Source organism: Falco rusticolus, chromosome 13 (assembly GCF_015220075.1).
Source record: "Falco rusticolus isolate bFalRus1 chromosome 13, bFalRus1.pri, whole genome shotgun sequence".
In the NCBI taxonomy this organism is placed as follows: domain Eukaryota; kingdom Metazoa; phylum Chordata; class Aves; order Falconiformes; family Falconidae; genus Falco; species Falco rusticolus.
In genome coordinates, this window is record NC_051199.1 from 10,830,795 (window position 1) to 10,852,791 (window position 21,997).

Below are 21,997 nucleotides of genomic sequence, written 5' to 3' on the forward strand. Positions count from 1 at the left end.
CCCCTAACACCCCCCCCCCCCCCCCCCCCCCCCCACCTGGAGGGCAGGGTCTGCCCGTGCTACCGCAAAACATGAGAGTCACGGCACATCCCAACTTACCTGCCGGTGCTGCCGCCGCGCCAGCCGCTGGGACCCGCCCCACTGCTCCCCCCGGCCCCGCTGCCCCCCCCCCCCCCCCCCCCGTTGCACCCCGGCCCCTCTGCTCCCCCCAGCCCCGCTACTCCCCCCTGGCCCCGCTGCCCCCTCCCCCCCCCCCCCCCCCCCCCCCCCCCGTTGCACCCCGGCCCCTCTGCTCCCCCCGGCCCCACTGCCGACCCCCGGCCCCGCTGCCCCCGCTCCGCCCGGCGGGGGTGAGCGTTTGGCTGCTTCGCTGAGTGCTCCTGAAACGCTGCGAGACACGACACGCTGCACTGTTCGCTGAAAGACATAATGGCTGTCAAACATCATTACTTTCTCTTTTGCAATATAACGTTAGCGGTGGAATCTTAAAAAGCTGGCATGGTCGGGCTGTGTTTTGAAAATCAGTATGGCTTTTCCATGTTGGTGTATTTGCTTTTACAGTATGGATTTATAAATACATGCCTGAAGTCTTTGGTGGTTGAAAAGTATGGTGAAGAAACGTGGGAAAGATTAAGGTAATATGTTCCCAATAAATGTTGTGTATTGAAAGAAAATGGTCCGGAATTTAGCAGCGGAGGACTGTAATTTCTCAGCGGCAAATGGCAGCCAACGTGTATCTCAAGTAATTATCAGAAGTAACTAGCAGGGCAAAAGCAAGAGTTTCTTACCTTGTAACACATCATACTCTGATACTAATTTGTCCCAATTAATTTGTTATATCAGATAATTAAGGGTGACATTTAGTCTTATAGACAATTGTGCAATGGAGTCACCAGCTCACTGTGACAATATCAAGAAGTAATTACACTGAAAAGATGACATCCTTGATATCAAGTCAGTTTGATTCCAGTGCTTTTAGGAAAGCGGCTAAATACATTATCTTCTCTGCTTTTGTCTTGTCTTTGTAAGCTACATAGTATTTTCCAAGATATAAAGATATATAAATGATACTTAGATACAGACCTGTCATAGCCACTGAAGCCAATATAAAAAAAAAAAAACAAACAAAATCCACGAAGTTTTTGGTCAGGTCTGTGGAGACCCAAACACTTGATATTTTGGCCACGTTGAATGACAAGCCAGCAGACCAGAAAACAAACTGCGACTCCACTTGCTGTAGCACACCGCATTATGATGCCCTAATCCTTGGAAGAGTTCACTGTAATACGTAAGGTGAAACAGCAGAAACAGAGAGGTGGACACCACCAGGCAGCCATGTCAAAGCAACACTCTCAAACCATCAGGGGAAGTAGTGCTTTCCAGTATAACGCCTGAAGGAGGCTGAGGAGTGGGTTAGTAGCAAACAGTGCTTAATGAATGCCAGTAGGGTCACCCAAGCACGTCATATTTAGAGCACTACTGAGACGAGAATATTGCCTTCTCTGTTGCAGGCTGCAGGCTGGAGTCCAGGATTCTTTCTTGACTTTTGAGGTTTACAAAGATGAGATCACAATGCAGCTCATTGACAAAGCCTGCAAAATATTAGGTATGTGTCACCGTGCCTCAAAAAATACACCATCATGGGTCAAGCCTGAGACTGCAGCTCATGTTTTAGTCTTCTGTGTTCTTTGCAATGCCTTCCCTATGTTGCAGATCTGCATTTACTCTTAAACCACCTGACAGCATTTCAAGAACTTCCAACCCTTTCTTATTCCTTAAAGTATCTTTATTTTGCCAGGTGTTCCCGCCGACGCGGTTCTGAGAGAGTTTGGAGAGTATTTCTTTGAGTTCTGTAAACGCTCAGGCTATGACCACATGCTGAGGACACTGGGTGGGAATCTCTATGAGTTCATAGAGAACCTGGACGCATTGCACAGCTACCTCTCCCTTTCCTACCAGGCAAGTTCGAGTACTGAGCAGATACGGGCGGACTCTGCCAGAGTTGGCAGCAGAAGGTATGAATGAATAATGAAGAAAGATGCCATGCCATAACAGGCTCTCCTATGTTCTGAAACAGATGACTCCAAAATGTTAAGACAATTTTTTAAAATAACTTTTTCTGAGTAGACCTCAATATTAGATATTATTTAGTACATTGGCTCTAATAGCCAATAGCATAGCAGATTTTCCTTCACAGGTGAGCATATTTAATTTTCTGTTTTTCAGCTTATTCGTATTACTGCTTCTTTTATTAAGACGTGGGATGCTTTTGTACAAGTGGAGTTCACCAGAATTCTTTATCAGAAAAAGATACTGAGGTTTTGGTTTTGCTTGTTTTTCCTCAGGAGATGAATGCACCATCTTTTCGAGTAGAGAAGAATGAAGACGGGTCAATGCATTTACATTACTATTCAGACAGAAGAGGTCTGTGCCATATTGTGCCAGGTAATCAGATGGAATGCAGAGTACAGATGCGCTGGTGGTACAGTACATATACAGAGTAATCATACATCTGCAGTTAGACTTTGCTCAGGTTTCAGATTCTGTTTTCAGATGAGGACTGGCCGTGGAATTGAAGCCTGGTAGAGTTCAGTCACCAGACATCTGACCTCAGTATTTCCCTACTGCCTGGTTACTCCTAGCTCCCAGTAGCTTCAATCAAAGTCTGTGATATGACAACCCAGGTCATAATTGTCCATTCCTGCTATAGAACTCCTATAGAATTTCCTGGAAGAAAAAGTTCACGGTGTGTATTGTGTCTGTTGATTAATTCTCAGTGACTCATGCTCTTTAAATTACAGTGAAATACAAATTATAGTTGAAGACATCCATCCATCCTGTAATAAATAAGCCTGTAGTATATGCAATCTGCAAAACTGCTACTAAACCCTGATCAAAATTGAATCTTTTACTAGCATTTATAGAGATCTCCATGGTTGTACTCATGCAAGGGTTAAAGAGCTGTAAGTCTGTAAGGCATGATGATATTCCTTTCTTTCATAGATGCTGCTGAATTTAGAAGTACCAAAACTACCCCCTTTGTCAAAACTCATTTCGTATTCCTGTTGAAGCACAGAATATTTGGAATTTCAGGCAGAGCTTTTCATGTCATTGTCCAGTATTTCACCTAATAGCTAAGCAGAAATGAGAGAACTGATTGTGCATCTTCATGAAAGATAATTCCTTCCTTTCAAAAGAAAATATTCTGCAATGACTGAAATAGATTGTTATAGCAGAATTTCTTTAGACCCTGTGCACTTTTTGCGTTAATGGGAACTCATATTATTGCTGTGTATGACTGTTTGGACACATTCTTCAGATATCCTGCTGAGCTGCTGCTAGTGAAAAGAAGCATTTATCATCAGACAAGGGAAAAGAAACAGTAACCTTAAAGCTTATCTCCTATGCACATATTCTTACCGTGTTCATGGTAGTAGGAACAACATAGGTTGTTTTCTTCTCCCAGAAGTCCTTTGGAAAAGTGATTTCTGAAACAGTGAAATTCCACTGTGGGCTCTCTAAAAGGGAAAATGGAAAGAGTTTGTTCCTGGCAATACTTTTGTCTTTTGTTTCCTCTTCAGGAATCATCGGTGCAGCAGCCTTGGATTTTTTTAACATTGAGATTTCAATGGAAATAGTCAATCAAACAGAAGAAGAAGAAGAGGAAAGAACTGGGAAAAAGGAACATATTGTTTTTCTTGTCACTCAAAACCCTGTATTTTCATACAAGGAAAGAAATGAGTTTTGTTCCTCACCTCAATATCTTGCTGACTCTGTAAAACAAATTGAGAACCAACTTAATAAAGAGGTATTTTAGTATTCATTATCACTGTATTATTAAAATAGGATTAAAATAAAAATACCCTTGCATTTCCCTTTGGATTTATTTCAACAGGATCTTGAAAAAGCCAAGAATACAATTAGAGACAGAGGAAGCTCTGTTTGTCCTGTGAAGAAGAGTCACTGGAAAACAATAAGAGGAATAATCACATTAGGAAAAGGTGAGAGATCGTTCAGATGGAGCTTGTCATAATTTCTGAATCTCTTCAGTAAGAAAGTCAGTAAGCCTCCCTTCCTCCACCCACCCATCCATTTTGAAGTTATCATTCATATTTCCTCTGCGTCTTTTCAAAACATTTCTGGTTAAGTTTGTTTCGGTTAGATGCTGGTAATCAAAGAACAATTGCAGATAATAAGCATGCTTAGTGATGACAGATACATAAATGGAATATGACCTGTCACTTTTGTCTCTTAAACAGGGTTTTCTTCGGAAAAGTGTTTTGTAAAATGTCATTGTGTGGTACATTTGATACTTCCTTGTTCTGTCACTTGGTCTAAGAGGATGAATTTAAAAGAGTGTTTTTTTAACTTGGTAGCTGCTACTCCTTTCCAAAGTTATCAGCTGTAGTAAATTCTGAAAGCTGAAGCACACCCTCCACTACCAAAAATCTACTGCTAATCTAGTAATCTCTGTTTCTACCTTTGTGTATTATGTGTTTATATATGTTCATAAAGTGAAAGGTTTTTTCCAGTTAGGATCTTTTGATTCCCCAAGAGGAATGAAAATCCAGCTCACTCTTGCCAAGCTGTCTGGATTCTAGGAGGAGTGAAAAATGGAACCTGCTATCATCTGGTGCAATTCCACATGCATTACAGGGGCAGATATATTGAGTAAGAAATTAATATATATTAAAAATAAAATTTTAGAGTAGCATTGTTACTTAAAAAGATTAATAATCTATTAACAATAAATGCAAGAGCCAGACTTTGAAAAATGAAAAATCCATGTTGACTTTCCTTGAAGCAGTAAAAAGTCTAAAAGTTGGGTCCTAAATTTGTGATCTTTTTCACCAGTCTCCTAAGTGACTTGAGTACTTGTTATCAAGCAGAATTTACTAGAGTAACTGTCATAGCCACCTTCGGGGGGAAAGAGGTCAGTTGAAATAATCATCCTTTTGATTAGTGTGGGTTACTGGAGGATCCAAGTTTATGCTGTGAAGATCAAAGGCTTTGGGTGCTTCAGTCAGATGAGCCCTTTTGACTATTTTACCCATTTTATTTATTTAACAAAAATATCTTTCACTAGCAAGTGCAATCTGATCTGTAGGTCTGTGACCATTCTGAAAAAACCCTCAGGGTAAGTGAAATAGAAACCGAACGGTCATTTGGTCTTTGTGCCATGGACTAGAGTTCTCTGTATAAGAGACTAAAGCCCAGATCATGCTGGGGTTTTTTCTCCATAAGTGTTTCTTAGTAGCTAACAAAGTATATTACATCCACTTTTATGTCCATTTTTGTGGGATGTAGCTGTGTTATATTGCTATGACATCTGCAGATTCATAGAGCAGCAACTTCTACAGTTGTTAGTCTGTTCTTATTGTTTCCACATAATTTCATGCATCTAATGCTCTGTGCTTTCTATGTGGTTAAGTTTTAAATTCTCAGCCAACCCAGATCATTTGCTAATCAGCTGCGTGTTAAACTGCAGAGCATTTCACACAGATGTATGCATGCTTCTGGACCCACACACTGTTTCCTTTGTTTTCACTCATTATGGGATAGGGTCCTGCCTCACTGAGCATTAAGAAGTAATGCAGACTGGTTTTATGAGGTGCAACCTGATTAAAAACTACACACTTATCTTGCCACAGGTAAGCTCCTGAGAGGATTTGATCCTGTTTATCCCAAGAGCCTCTGGATTGACACAAAAACATTTTGCAATGGACTTCCTTTTCATATGGTTTTTGACAAAGAGGTAGGACGAGCATATGGTAAGGGCTTTAGTCTGCATAAACCATACAGGAATTTTCTTCTGTTTTGACTGCCCTGCAGTTCACGGCTGCGTGTGCTCTGTGTACGGTGCACGCTCATTTGCAGAAGTGCTCTGTACAGAGACATGCATTAAAGTCACCCTTAACTGGATCTGGATCATTTCAGATAGGATCTCCTTTGAATTTATTGAGATTACCATGTTGAAACACCTGCAGACATGCCAGCAAGGTTTATTGCAGCAATCTATCTGTTACCAGACACAGAGCAGAATTTTCCGAGGTTTGTAGCCACTTTCCCATCCTTGGATGTGCCAAAGTCACAAAGAATCCTTTAAACTGGCTTTGTACTTGGAGCTAGCCACCCTCTCCTCCCAGTTATTAATGTATCCAAAGGCTTTTGTAAGGCTTTGCTGGCAACTGAAGCTCTGTCTGCTTCCTGAGTCTTCTCTTACAAGCTTCTGCTAGGAAAGTCTAGCTACCTACTGCCTTGGGCAGCATGCAACCCCATCTAGTAGGAACTGGACCCAAAAATCTCTTTTATCTTCTGGGGGAGGATCAGGTCTCCTCTCCTGTGCACACGTACTCTGCAGCAATGGAACTGCCCTTCTCTTGGCAGGCATTGCCCTGTGGCTGGTTTCCAGCTAGCCTGGGTTCCCACCAAGCCACAGCTCCTCTTGCTCCCAATTCTGTGCAGCAAATATTAGCTTAAGACAAGAGCAGAGAAAGAAGAAGCTGAGAACAGGACAGCAGAAGAAAGTTGACTACATCCACTCAGGAAACATGTTTTGTCATCACTGACTGATAGAGATTCCAGAGCACATAGTCTGCTTCATGCCACTGTCTACATTAAACAAAGTTCAGAGTTTTAAACCTTTCAAGACACCCAGTCTGCATAATTCATAAAATTACTAGTGTGGAAAAAGGGCAAGTCCTGCACTCATTATTGGTAGCTACATCAGAGCCTCAATAACTGATGACAAGCAGCGAAGGCAGGGTGGACATTTCTGCAGGAGTTAAGAGCCTGTGTATGGTCAGCAGGCTAAAGAGAGTGACTAAACCTTTACACAGCAATGGTTAAGAGAAGGTAACCCATGGCATGCAATAGAAAATCGGTATTTGCCAATGTTGTATGCCACAGTTATTTTCTTTTTGGCATGCAGGACATGCTCTGGTATCTAATTTTCTCTTGCAGCTACCTGTAGGGCTATTTGTTAGACCTACACAAGTGCAAGCAAGGGTAATAGCAAATATTTTTGGCTTATTTTGTTTTTAAGAATTGATATGGAAGAGCATTTGGATAATATTCCTTTCTGGGGGCTTTGTCTTGCTATGAAGGACACTCATTCAGAACTTTGCAGTAATACACTAATAAAACAGAAACTTTGCTCAGAAATAAGCCACGTGGCATAGCAAGGCTAAGCGTGCGTACGTCTATAAACAGTGATAGCTACAGCTTGGTTTGAACCCAAACTGGATCTGAATTATAACGCATTGTCCGTGTTTTCTTTTTAAGCTCAGAGTGAAGCAAGCTGGGGTGAGCATTCAAAAGATTGTACCTGGCCTCCAGACCATGGGCATCTGCTTGGATCACTATTTCAGTATCCTTCACCCAGAAGTACCCTTCACCATCTCTAGCATTCAGAAATTCATCAACAGCCAATTTGTTTTCCAGACTAGAAGAGAGATGATGCCAGAGTCTTGGAAACAACGGCCAATGCTAGAGCTGAGAGGTACTTCACTGTTTTCAATAGCATAATTGTTCATACTAAATCAGGAATTATGCTGGAGTTGAACTAATGCTTTTCTGTGGACTTCCGCCTTCACGTAAGTCCTATAAATGGCTTTGTCTTTGTGCAGTGAGGAGAGGATTAGATGGATCTTTTTAGAGAAACAGTACTTTAGGATGCTTGTAAACAAATTCTGCAATTACCTCACCCAATTTTGAAGGCTTTCAGTCAGATGTAGCAGCTGCGCTCCCATTTGAAAGGCTTAGAAAGACGGTGTTTTTCTAATGCTGCAAACCCCACATCTTGGCAGGTTTCCTGAGTAACAGGGGCAAGGCCAAGGGAGGATCAGATTGTTTTCTGAACCACCTCTAGTCTCAGTTATTCCCAGAGTCCCAGAATTTACTCAACTCCAGTGTTCAAGGATGGAGACTCCACAACCTTCTTGTGCAACCCATTCCAGAGTTTAACCACCCTTGCAGTAAAAAGTTTTTTTCTTAAGTTTAAATGGCATTCCTGCATTTCAATTAGTATCAGTTGTCTCTTGTCCTTTCACTGGATACCACTGAGAAAAGTATTTTTTACTCCCTCCTATCAGGTATTTTTACATATTGATAAGCTCCCACTGAGGCTTGTTTTCTCTGGGCTGAACAGCCTCAGCTCTTTTAGCTTCTCCTTATATGACTATTGTGGTTTAACCATGACAATGACAGATGCACCAAGCCCTCCCACATCCTCCATCCCTTACTTCTTGAGAATAGGAGTGACATGTACTTTCTTCCAGTCCTCAGGAACCTCCCCCAGTCACCCATGACTTTCAGAACTATTTGAGAGTGGCTTCTCAATGATGCTGGCCAGCTCCCACAGCTCTCCTGGATCCATCACATCAAATCTCATGGACTTCTGTGTATCCAATTTGTTTAAATGTTTACTAAGCTGAACCTCCTGTGCCGATGGTAGGTCTTCATCTAGACTCATCCAGACTTTCCAACTGATCTCAGGGCCCTGAGATTAATGAAGCGTGATTCTTATTAGCAAAGACTGAAGCGAAGAAAGCACTGAGTACCTTGGACTTCTCCTTATCCTTTCTCAGCAGATCCCTTGCCCCATTCTGCAGCAGACCCACAGTTTCACTAGTCTTTCTTTAGCTGCTCATGTACTTGCACAAGCCCTTCTTCTTATTTGTCAACAGGTGCAACTCTAGGTGGGTTTTGGCTTTTTCAACCCTGTCTCTGCTTCTAGGGTGACCTGACTGAGCTTCCACCACTTGTATTCTCTTTTTTTTAATGTTTGAATTTAGCCAGGAGCTCTTTGTTCATCCGTGCAGGCCCCTGCCATGTTTGCTTGACTTACTGCACATCAGGCTAGACCATTCCTGAAGGTGGAAGAGAAGGTCCTTGGAAATCAACCAGCTCTTCTGGACCCTTCTTCTTTCCAAGACACTATCCCTGATTCTTCCAGGCAGATCCATGAATGGGACAAAGTCCAGTCTCCTGAAGTCCAGGGCTGTGATCTTGCTTTTTTGCCTTGTTCCCTCTCCTCAGGTTCCTGCACTCCACCATCACAGTCATTACAGCCAAGGCTGTGCCCAGCTTTCACATCCATAGTTATTGTCTGGTCCAGCAGGACACCTTCCCTCATCGGTCACTTGTGTCAGAAGCTCACCTGTGGCAGTGACTCTAGAAACCTCCTGAATTGCTAACGCTCTCCTGCGTTGTTCCAACAGATAACAAAGTAGCTAAAGTCTACCATGAGGCTTCCTCCACTTGTCTTAAGAAGGTTTCATCTACTTGTTCTTCCTGAGCAGGGCATCTGTAGCAGACACCCATCACAATGTCGCCCACCTGTGTCTGACCTCTCATCCTTACCTAGAAATTCTCAGCTGGCTCATCATCCAGCCTTAGGCAGAGCTCTGTGCGTTTCCCTTGCTTTGTCACTCACAAAAGCTCCCCCTCCTTGCCTGCCTGTCCTTTCTAAAGAGTTTGCGTTCATCCTTTGCAGTACTCCAGATGGGTGACCTACCCCAACAAGCCTCTGTGATCCCAATGACATGGTAGCCCTGAAACTGCACAGAGACCTCTAGTTCTTCCTGGGTTTTGCCCACGCTGTGCACGTTTGTGCACCTCAGAGAGGCGCCCAGTCGTGTCCGCTTCCCACAGAAGGTACGAGAGTCTCCGCCATGACACTGCCCTCTGTGTGTTTTTCTTTGCAGAGGTTAAAACCAAATATATAGTGCAAGGCATTACTCTGGGGCGATCCCTCCAATGTAATTGTGTTTGTCGTTCTTGGTTTTGTCTGGGATTCAATGCCAATTGCCCTGTGAATCTCCCCAGCCCTCAGCTACGCCCTTCGGCCTCGCTGGGGACCTGTGGAAGGGGCACAGTGCCAGCCCTCAGAGTTCTGCTTGTTGAGCCACCGGGCTCAGCATGGAGATGCGTGGAGCTCTGTGCAAGTAACTGTCCAGGTCTCACCTCCCCGTAGCATCACACGCCAGCCTATGCACCCGACAGAATCCCTTCGCACTGCTAAGAATTTTCTTTGCCAAAGAAATTACTGCTTTGTGCGTGGCACAAACATTTTAAACCCAGCTGCCCAGCACAAGCGACACCAGCTCACAGATCGCGGGTTGCATCTTGGGCACGTACAGACAGTGACCCCTGGGGCGAGCATTCCCACAGAAATACACCGCGAGCATCACTCCTGTCCCTGCCTGGTCCTGGCTGGGTGAGGGGCTGGAAGGGGCAGGGAACGAGGGAAGAGCTTAAGAGACAAAGTCCTGATAACGTTGCTGCAGCTGCAGGAAGGAAATGGCTTTCCCTGTGCCTCCATGCATTTCGATGCCTAAAATGTGAATGCATGATTCATTCTTAATTTATGCTTTTGAGGGGTGTTACTTGCCGCTGGCTGGGTTTCAAATGTGGATAGACATAGAGTAGTTAGCTGTGCTTTTTTTTGTGTACTTGCATTTTCAGATTCTGATTTCTGTCTTCACCCTGCCCCCCCCCCATCTTACATAAGAGTTTACCTGTTAAAATTATTTTAGCAAAAAAGATATTTAATCTGCTATATTTTTCCTGAGAGGAATGGGTATGGAATGATTCTCTGCTTCATGTAATTAACTATAATGACATTTGGTTGAAGTGTTCTGTGACTTCAATTTTCCTTCTCTGAACTACACAGTACAACTTAATTTTCCCTTCTCTCCTTTCACCTTTACATAATGAGTGTCAAAGCTGGTATTCCTGAGATTCAGAAAAAAATTAAGAGTTTAGAGAGACCTTGAAAAAAGTGATGTTACCAAACCGAGGAACTTCAAACTAGTCACAGGTGCAATTTTACTTCCTTTTATGCTGCCAGAGTTAATTTACGTGGTACCTCTGATGTTCCAATCCTGTTAAGTTTCCAAGCTGTTCATCCAGTTGCCCTGGGGATGGGATGAGAAATAAATAAATAAATAGGAATACCTAGATTGCTGTTCAGAAATGAAGAGATACTTATGAAACGTATTATTAATAATAAAATAATAACAAAGAGAATAAATAATTAAATACATAAAATTAGAAAATTATAATAAATAATAACCAAATACCAACAAAGGAAAAAGCCCACAATTTCCTTCCCCCACCCCCCAAATCCCTTCTACCTTTCAGGCATTTCTGTACCTGCTTATTTAGATGATCCTAGTGACTGAAAGCTCCGGCTTCCAGGAGGGCAGGCTCCATTGACTGTACTGGAGCCACATTACCCGCTGTGAAATTTAACTTTTTAAATGTTTCACTTAATCATTGTGAGTCTCAGTTCCCCTGTGCATGATGCTGACTAACTGGCTTCAGAAAAAGCTCAAGAACTCGTAGCAGTGGAGAGGAGAGGTGTTGCAAGCAGTGGGGTTCCTGAGGAAGAGGAGGGACCTGAAGCATGACTGGGCTCTGCCCAGCAATTGCAATGAGTCAGTGACTGCTTTCTGGGTCCTGAAATTTTTTATTTGCCTAGTGTACCTCCTCCAAACGAGTCCCACCTCTAATTCCAGGAAACAGAGTAATTCCTGTGATGACCCAGACCCTACAAAAAGCCACTGTTCTTAGAAGTCATGCCCTAAAATTAACATCAGTAACACTGAGCATCATGTGAAGGTCCAAGCTGCTGAAAACTCTTACCGATGCTTGTTTCAAACAGGCCAGATGATCTGGATGGAGTCCCTGCAGTGCATGCTCTATCTCTGCTCACCTTTGCTTCGCACTTTGCATGAGCTGGAGGAGCGACAGATGCATATTGCAGACATTGCACCTCACGACGTGACCAGGGATTTGATTCTTCTCAATCAGCAGCGTCTGGCAGAGATGGAGCTCTCCAACCAGCTGGAGAGGAAGAAGGAAGAACTGCGGATACTGTCGAAGCACCTGGAGGAAGAGAAGAAAAAGACCGAAGCTCTGCTCTACGCCATGCTTCCACAGCATGTGGCCAACCAGCTGAAAGAGGGGAAGCGAGTTGAGGCAGGTGAATGAACAGGTGCAGTCATGATGCACCAGGTGATGGTGACAGAGACACTGGGGTGTTGGCACAGCCCTATTGCCCCTGTCAGGGAACACCTTCTCTACTTGGTGACATTCATGGGGAGGAGGACGACCGCAGACCCTTAATCTCGCTGATAGTAAAGATTAGACTGTTCTTTCAAACAAACCTTTGGAAGCTGTTTGCCAAAATTGTTCCTTAGGAGGTGAAAGGTGGTAGCAGCTGCCCGTTCAGGGAACCAAATTCAGTGTTTCGACAGTAACCTGAGATTTTTTTTTTTAACAATATAATATTATTGTATACATGTATACGTGGTATACAGGGAAATGAGGGACCAAAAATGAAAGGAACAAAGACATTCTTTTTTCCTAGAAAATTCTCTTAGTTCCTCTAGGGTATGTCTAAACCTAGAAGCATTACAATTCCCATTATTATTAAGGATAGCAAGCAAAAAGATGCTTGAATTCCGTTTAGTAAGCACATATACGAAGTCAGGGGTAAAAAGCTAAGTCCATCCTGAATATGGATGGACAAATGGATATATTCAGATACCTGGATTGTTGAGATGTGCAATAATCCTTATATTTGATATATTCTTATATCAACATCTCTCTTTCATATCAGCACCCCTATATGAGTATTACAGCTGATAGGTCATACCTCCTAAAGGGATGACGAAAAAATAATCTTTGCGAATGAGTCTCAGACAGATGTTGTGATTGTCCAGCCATTACAGGTACTTACTGCTGGTCTTTCTGCTCACAGGAGAGTTCAAGGAGTGCACTATATTGTTCAGTGATGTTGTGACCTTCACCAACATTTGTGCCCAATGTGAGCCTATTCAGATAGTTCTCATGTTGAATTCAATGTACCTGCGATTTGACAGACTGACCACGGTGCATGACGTGTACAAGGTACGTACTGATTGATAAAGACTGTAGAAATAGTCTGAAAAAGATCCTGTTGTTGTTGTTTTTTGGGTTTTTTATTTTTAAATGCAGTTAAATCCTCTTCCTCCCAGCTTGATTTTTGATAAACCATAAAGTCTTGCCTGTTTGTAGTGGCCACAGAGAGAAACTAAAAAACATGCAGAAGTGTGATTAAATGCATTCAAGATTTTCAGACAGGAATGTTACATCTGTCATGGGTGTTCTTCCACATCATCTCTTTTCACAACGCTAACACCAGAATGGCTGTTCATTTTTGTTGATACATCTCTCTTTCCTCTCTCAAATGCCTACCCAACATGACAGGATATCCTAGTTTATGGACCAGTTTGCATAATTTTCCTAGTCCTTTTATTCCAACCTGTTGTAAATAGGCCACTATGTCATTTAAGTGTCTCCTGTGGTAGGAAATAACATCATATATATATATGAATTATAAACAATACCCAGTGGATACCGAGACTTTGTTTTGCTTCATGGAGATCTTAGGCAATGGTATAGATCTCCTTCTGACCTCAAAAAACATTGATTAGATCTAGACTAATGCACGTGTTGTCTCCAAGCCATGCTGGAAAGATCGGAGCCCTGGCTGACATACTAATAGCATTATTAACATTTCCAGAGCTACCCAGGTTTGACGAGCTGAAGAGCAAGTCCTAAGTTTCTGTCTGTGCCCAGCATATTAAATACTTAGGAAGGCAGAAATAAGAAAGGGTGAAACCCAAATCTCATTCATTCCTTGCTCAGGCAAGGTATGAAGTTCACCCTGCAATAAATTGTACTAGGAAATCAGAAGCATTTCTGCCATGGCGAGGGAACTATATTCAATAATTGAAGCATCCAGGATATGGCCCACAGATTTTAGGATAAATTAGCATCATATTCTGTCTAAATCATCCATCATGAGTAAATTATCTGTCAGTATAATAATCTCCTTTTGATGCCTGTATATAATTCCTATTAATATTGAAGGAGGTTACTAGGGTACAGAGAGGGAGGACGAAATTACTATTTCAGGGAATTGAGAAGGAAATGAAATACTGAAATTGATCAAAGAAACTTGGCCTAAGCTTATAAACATCTGAAGTTATGAATAAATCTTGTTAAATTAAATCTCCTACCATGGTTGAAAAATAATTAGAGTATCTATTTGCATTAGTAGCTTTTTACAGTTGTTTTTTTTTTAATTTGTTACAGAAAATTACTAGCATGACTATGGGGTAGGCTATCTGATAGAAGGCATGAACAGGAACACATTTTTCAAGAACGATGTGCTGAACAGTTTTAAGCCATTATGTTAACGAAGAAACCCAGAGATGAAATTATTTTCCCGCTCTCCTATTGGTGTTCATTTTTAAGAAATCCAATCAATCTAATTTAAACTGATCTCTTACTTACTGATGGTTGTGGTAACAACGAAGTCTCAAAAGAGCAGTTTAGAAAATTTCCTTACTGTGTAACCATCTCTTACAATGAATTTTAAACATTTGAGAATTTTCTGACAGGCCTGTTCTGTTCCCAGCAAAACCTCTGGTACAACACCCAAGTATTTCTCAGGTGCCTTGTCATGCGCTGCAGGGAAACTGGATGCCTGAAGGAGGACAAACCCTTCAGCATTTGTCTCTCAGGCTGCATGTTGTAGGAAACAGCTAGTTGTAAGGAAGGAGGCTCCCAAACTGCTTAGTTCACACTTTGCATTCTCTGACATCCTGGAGATTGGAGGTTTCTTAATTTCTTGTGAATCCCTTAGTAATAATCGGTAGTGAACAGGCTCCCTTGCTTTATTGTGACTTTTTAAAAAAGGAATATCTTTTAAAAAAGAAATATGCTTTTAACACCAATTGTGAATTAGAGCTAAGTAAGAGCAGTCTGCTACGGGATAACCTCCCGGCTCCGGAGTCGGTGCCTGGGGCAGCCCTGTCTGTATAGGTCTGCCCTGGGTAAGAGGAAGGGCAAAAGCCCGACACTTTTGCAGCGTCCCTTACCCTTTAGGGTCTCTCACACTAATATCTAAAATGGGTCAAGTAAGCAGGGAGAGAATGCATTGAAATATTTACTGTGGAGTTACGGAAAGGATCCCCATCTCAAGGAAACTTTTTAGTTTAACTGGTTTTAGTTTAACTAGTTTAGTGCTAGAGCTTTTTGTTGATCAGAAACATCTTTTGGAAGGAAGGGGGAGTTGGTGCAGGTAAGAGCCCCAGACAACAAAGCACTAATCCAAGGAAGATATATATGGCATGCTCATATGCTTGTCCCTCTCAATTAAAGGTGGAGACAATTGGAGATGCCTACATGGTAGTAGGTGGGGTCCCTGTGCCTGTACCCACTCATGCTGAGCGCGTCGCTAACTTTGCCTTGGGAATGATAATAGCAGCTAAAGGAGTACAGAACCCAGTTTCTGGAAATCCTATCCAAGTAAGTTGTCAACGCAAAGAGGCATGCATGTCTGTCTGCTTCTTGGGTTGGGCTTCTTGGTTAATGCTTGCTGCAGACACCAAAGAGCTGCTTCTGACTCCTCTGTGACTTTGGGCAAGGCCCACATGGGCACATTCTTCACAGAGCCTCTTCCTGTGGATATTTGATATTTTACTGGTGTCCAGTGTTGTCTTAGATGAACTTTTAGGTAACTGGATAGCATTAAGAAAGATGTTAAATAACAAGTGACATTTCTGGGGGGTGTTTTATGTCTTTGTAAAGATTAGAGTTGGGATCCATACAGGTCCTGTCTTGGCTGGAGTTGTTGGAGAAAAGATGCCTCGTTATTGCTTATTTGGAGACACGGTGAATATAGCTTCCCGGATGGAGAGTCATGGTGTCCCAAGTAAAATTCATCTCAGCTCCAGTGCCTATCAGTGAGTAACTATGATGGAAACTTTGCTCGTTAAAAGCTGTGCTGAAAAACACTGCCTTGGCCACTGCAGCTTTCAATGTAGGTGGTGCTGTCTTTAGCTGCTGATTTATGTAGCTTACTTACAAGGAAAACACTGCTAGCAGAGGGTTTTACTTGTTCTGATTATTTCAAATGCACTTGTATATGAAGTCAGAGGTTTGAGAGTCTCAATCCTAGAGATCAAAGTACAGGGGAAAAAATAATTGTGATACTTTATTTAGAAGTACCTTCAGAGTGATGTAGATACTAGAAAGATGGTCAGAACATTTCATTTGGCATCCTGCGTAACAAAACCTAAAATCTCTCTGACTGAGCACAACAATTTGTGGCGAAACAGTTTTATTTGTACTTAATAAGGATTAATTTATGCACTATCCTGTTCAAGCAGTGAGTAATCCACTTCCTTAAAACTCATGCCACTAAAAATTAAATACTATGTTTTCAAGAATTTTATGTATGTATAAAATATGTGTGCAAGAGGTGGAAGCGAAGACAAGCTACAGAGGCATACAAAAACATTGTCTGGGCACATAGGCATGATGTTAGGAAAGCCAGAGCTCGACTAGCATTGAAATGGGCACGGAACGTTCAAAGGCACTAAGAGGAGCTTCAGCTACGTTAGCAGAAAGTATAAATAGAAACGTGGACCTGCTGTGGCAGGTGATCTAGTGACAGTGCCCTGAATAAAGGCAGAGTTACTCCAGACCTCTCTTGCCCTAGTCTTTACTAACGAGGTCTTCAGGGTCCCTGCACCTAAAGTCAGGGTTCAAGGAGCAGGTGAAGTACCAGTCTTAGAACAGGATCACATCAGGGGTCTTTTGAGAAACCTCAGTCTGTAGAAGTGTATGGGAACAGGTGGTTTGCCTCCAAAGGTAACGAGATCTGGGTGATTGCCTCCAAAGGTAACGAGAGCTGGGTGATAGCATTACAGTGCTGTGGGCCGTCACCTTTGGAAGGTCACAAAGATTGGCACTGTAGCAACTGAAGGAAGCCAGATGTTACACCTATATTGAAAAATGGCAAGGAGGACAGGCTAGGGAACTGTAAGGCTGGTCAGCCTCATATCAGTCCCAGTGAAAATCAGGTCATCTTGGAAGGCATTTTTGGACACATGAAGAAGGCAACTGGGAATAGCCAGTCTGGATTACCAGGAGTAAATCATGCTTGATGAACCCGATTGCCTTCTCTGATGAAATGACTGGAGATAGTTCTGTTTAACTGATACTGGCTGCCTCAGTTCTTAATTTCTGTTTACTGGTCATTAAGAACCCTCCACCATACTGAAGCATTTGACTATATGATCTATTGATTTCTGATCAGGCTGTATGTCTAAAACTATAAAAGCGCTGCAGGCCTGAATAAAAGGGTTGAAACAAACCCTCAGTTGTTCACGGATCAGTACTGTTTTTTCCGGGACTGTTCTGATTTGATTACTTAGATTCCAATAGCTCTTCCAAGACATCAGTGTCATTTTTGCTGATCTTGAATTTTCATGTGTTATTTTGCTTCTGATATTTTAGATGCCTGAAATACAAGAATTTTGAGATGACTGAAAGAGGAGAAATAGAAGTAAAAGGCAAAGGGAAAATGCACACATACTTCCTCATTAGAAATAAAACTGCAACTGAGAATGAGATTATGGGAAGGCCAGTGAAAGACCTAGATTCTGGCCATGAATCTGTTCAGTCCTTTCAAGAAGGCAGGGCTGAAACAATACCAAGTTGTCATCAGCCAGGTAGAGTCAACTAGATGTACTGTTCCCTCCTTGAGCAAGTGACCATTAATAAAACTCAATTAAATATCCTTTTCTGTTCTTCTTTCAGTTACTCAGACTCAGCCAGAGAAGGACCAGACCCCAGCCATTGCAATGAAGTATACTGATGGCCCCACAGATGCACAAAACAGCCTCGAAAGAAGAAATCAAGCGAAAATTGCAGATTTAACAGGTAGTTACGTAGTTACCATCTAGCAAAGACAGCAGAACTAGGAAGTAATGGAGGCTTACTCTTGCAGCTTTGTTATATTCCTCTTCTAAATAACCATCATTTTACTCAAGCCGGAAATTTATGCCAACATATCCACGTTGGTGAAACTAACCATTCTGCCACTGATTGGGGTTGAACAAATTCACCTTCAGAGCAATCCCAGGTGTTAATTGTGCACTAGGGAGGAAGAAGCTGACATAGCTGTCAAATTCCAGAGCCCTTCTGGCAGTGCAAACAGAACAGATAACATGCTAGACAGCTTTTCATGTGGATAGACCCAGTTGTTCATGTACGCATATTTTCCTAGAAAAGCTGTCATTATTTGTGGTTATAGGGAAGCCCTTATTAACTCAAGCCTGAGAAAGAGAGATCTCACTGGCTATGCAGCCTGGCAGCTCTCAGGCCAGTCTCCTGCAGGAGCCAGAAGGATTTATTGCCATGCCCGTGTCTGTGACCAAAGTTCGTTGTCCTTTGAAGTAGCTGATACTGAGAGACATAACAGATTTGATGCCATAACAGTCTAACCTAACACAGCAAGTCTTATAATTCTGTTTACGTGTTTTGTGGGTTTTATACAGACTAAATATGTTGTCACTGAGTGCTAGAAAGTATTTTACTCCCTTCCCCTCCCACCTGCTTAGACATGGTAGTTAATCCAGTATGTGGTGTGCTGACAAACAGAAGCCCCTGCGGTCATTAAAAACTCACACTGAAGGAGTGTTTCCTTTCAGGCAAAACTTATGATTCCAAAAGTGATGGGAGTCTCCATGGCAACCAGCAGGCGGATGATAGTCCTTGTCCTCTAAACCGGGGAAGAGTCAAACCTGCTACTGAAGAGCCACAGAACAGAAACGTTCGCTCTAATTTTTGCACTTTACTCTAAGTTTCTTACTTTTTACATTAAACAGATCATTTTATTATGGTTTTGTGCATTTTGCTGTTGTGGGACTGATTTTGTATATCAAGTACCACAGATTTTTTAAAAAAAAAGAAAAAAAAAAGACATTTCATCCCAGTTTTCAGCAAAAAGAAAACAATGGAGGATATTTTTTTTTTAATCAATCTACACGTGCCATATAATACTCCCACTGGAGAAAGAAACCACCGCAACGTGCTTTGAAGACGTATTTTTCAGCCTTTGCCATGTCTTCAAATATCCCTACGTAAAAATCACTTTTTAGTGTCTCATGCAGCAATTGAGGAAGAGGTGACTCATCCAGCTAGAAATACTCCTACCCGAACCAGCGCTTGCCATAAAGGAAAGATTCCCTGAAGTGACCATCTGTCCTGACTTCAGCAGAGCCAGCCCCTTCCCTGTGTAAGGTTAGCACAATTCCATCTACGTTTTAACTGCGAGGACAGTTGAACGTCTTAACAGGTCTCCTGTTGGACAAAGGCATTATGCAGTAGAAGTGCAGAACAGATCTAACACCACCTGTATTTTTCCATCCTGAAGAGGAAATACTCTGTGTGCTTTATAGCACCCAACAGTAAAAAAACTTCCGCGACCTTCGAACCAGCTGTCCCTGCTATGCTTAGATAGATGATTGTAGAAGGAGATGCACGTAGTGCAGTTATGTAGCATCGATTTCATCACAACACTGAGGGACTGTTCAAGGCCTGTGAACTGAGACCTTCAAAGGAGTTGAAAGATCATTTCTCATTTTCTCTGAAAAAATAAAGTTTCAGGACTACAGAGGGAGCCTACAGTGCTGGAATTAGTGTTGTTAATATCGTTGAAAATAACAGTGTTAAAGATCGGCATCACTTACCTGGTGTCAGAGGCTCCTCAGCTGAATTAATTCCATGCTGTTATATTCTTAGATTACGTCTGATCAGAAAAGGCAGAGAAAAACTGAAGTTCAGCTGTCAGGGATTTAAGATGTATGAGCAAAAATACAGTGGATATAAGGCTGCGGACAATTCAGTGCATCAGAAATAGTGCTCCTGCTCCTGTGAATGGAGCTTGAAGTAGGTGGGCTGTGCTTTCACTGGGTGACTGACAGGAGATGTGCCCCACACACCAGTTTATTACCTTTGGGCGTGCATTTGTTGTCTGAGGATGCAAGCACAAGCCCCATTTGAACTCTGAGCAAGAACTTACTGGAGAAGATGATGTGACTCCTCTGTTACAGTCTGGAGCATCGCATTTCCACCTCTGTGTCTGCGGCAAGAGTTCGGCTCTTTAAACACCAGATAGAGAGGTAAGGCTGATGAAAGGCATCTCCTCCTCTCTATAGCATAACAAGATGAAATTTCACCTGGTTAGATTTTCTTTTTTAAAATCTGTGAGACAGGAGCTCCCTTGTCCAGGTGCTCTGCAGCTCTGGCTATGTTAGCAAGTAGTACAGGCCAGTAGAGGAGGACACGCAGAGCAAAACCATCAGTGCTGGTGTCCACACTTATAGGTATTGCAGAGGGCTGGCTAGTGTGGCCCCACACACCGAGTACCTGCTAGCTTTTGGAGCACCCTATAAGCACATCCTCTGACTTAGTTTCATCCAGAAGAGGTCCGCTCGTGTGCTGTGGGACCGTTCTACAATGTGAAACAAAGTACGGTAAGTGGCTTTGGGCAGATGTTTGCTCAGGAGGGTACTCCTGGCTCTGAACTACTGATGTAGAGACACTATCTAACATTACCTCTTTCCATGGTACAGCTGAGCAGCACCATTCTGGGAGAGTGCAGTTTTACAAATGGCAGGATTTATTAATTTGTTTGTTTATTTATTTATTTATTAGGATTTTGCTGTCTAGGCTCTGTTCATTACTTTGGTGTGGACAAGATCTGCTGCAGGTTGAAGATGAATCTAAGGGTTATTATTGTTAAATTGGGCATCAAGATTTCAAATGTTTGACTGTGTGCTACCCTCAGACACACAACATCCAAATTCTACTTTCATCCTTAGTAACTCCTCCTCACTGGTCCAGTGGCATGGCTTTGCACTTCTGTGTTATGAGCACAGCTTTAAAAAGACTTTCCTAAAGATAACACCCCATTTCTTTCTCACTTGCAATGATATAAATGTAAAGTAACGTTCAAATTGGCGCTATTCCACTGATATAAGTCGAGAATCAACTCTGACAAGACTGTTTTTGTCTCAACCTAGAGACACGTTTCACTACTCTCGACTGGTCGTGCTGATGGAACGGAGTACGTGTCATTTAACAAATGGCAGTGGTGGATTCCGTCTTTATCAGCATTCCCGATGGAGATACACAGCCACTTAGTCCCAGGCACAAGTGTGGCACAGGAGTGAGCATACATCTCAGCGGCCAGCGCTAATGCAGGAGGGGACCTCATGCTGTCTCAGCTGCCCTGCAGCTCTCCACCTGTGTGGCTGATACCACTGACCACCTCTCCGAAAGGAAGGATTCCCAGTTGGAGACTGTCCAACAAGCTTGGCCATCAGTGAATAGGCTTCAGTATACATTCCAGGGTTTAATACAGATATATTCCAGAGTGGTTTTAGGTAGAAGCCCAGAGCTCCTCCGAACTTGTATGGATCCTCTTGGGTAGAAAAAAAAAGAAAGGGACCATGGCTTATTTGCTGCCTGCATCTCTCTGAATTTTAACACTTGCTTTACTTATACCCGCCCTTCTTGCACTGAACAATCTATGAATGTTTGCTATTGGAATGTTCTATTTGCCAGTAAGTGCTCCATGGTAAGTTACTTCATTCTGTACTGTGGTAAAACTGGCGTGTTCAGTGGTTTCTCTGTGGCCTCTGCTACAATTTGGTTCTCCTGGAGATGCAGAGCTAGGTCAAATCTGCACAACTGCTTTTAAAAGTCAATGTGCCTGTGCATCATCATATATTCTTAAATCTGTGGGCACCGCTATAGACTGCAAAAATATTCAAAAATAAATCTTTCCATTAATATACTGCGTCATTTGTCAATAACTACTTGGATTTCTTTCTCTCTTTTCCCTTCCACCTTTTCTGTTCTTAAATATACAAAAGTTTAAGGCCATCATACCTCTAATAAATGTCCAGTGAGTTTAACTTCTTGACCATACATTGTTACTTGTATTTGTGTGACATCAGACTCAGCAGCCCCCTACCACTGACATTGTCATACGCTTACTAATACGTGGTGTTAGTGTCAGTGACATATGTACATTGCATTGACACAAAAAGAGTGGGAGATGTCCCACTGCTGCTTTATGGAA

The 21,997-nt window shown here is 42.4% G+C and overlaps 1 protein-coding gene across 1 annotated transcript; it reads left to right on the forward strand.

Annotated features, from left to right (window-relative positions):
• Positions 1 to 461: 461 nt before the first annotated feature.
• LOC119157083 (guanylate cyclase soluble subunit beta-2-like) lies at positions 462 to 21,717 on the forward strand. Its single transcript, XM_037407623.1, has 16 exons — positions 462 to 635; positions 1,512 to 1,606; positions 1,799 to 1,959; positions 2,346 to 2,445; positions 3,582 to 3,808; positions 3,896 to 4,001; positions 5,652 to 5,755; positions 7,285 to 7,501; positions 11,669 to 11,989; positions 12,770 to 12,918; positions 15,220 to 15,366; positions 15,649 to 15,803; positions 17,362 to 17,576; positions 17,665 to 17,787; positions 18,558 to 20,030; positions 20,934 to 21,717. The coding sequence occupies exons 1-15, from the start codon at positions 499 to 501 to the stop codon at positions 18,707 to 18,709; spliced, it is 2,409 nt and encodes an 802-aa protein (XP_037263520.1). The 5' UTR covers positions 462 to 498; the 3' UTR covers positions 18,710 to 20,030; positions 20,934 to 21,717.
• Positions 21,718 to 21,997: the final 280 nt, after the last annotated feature.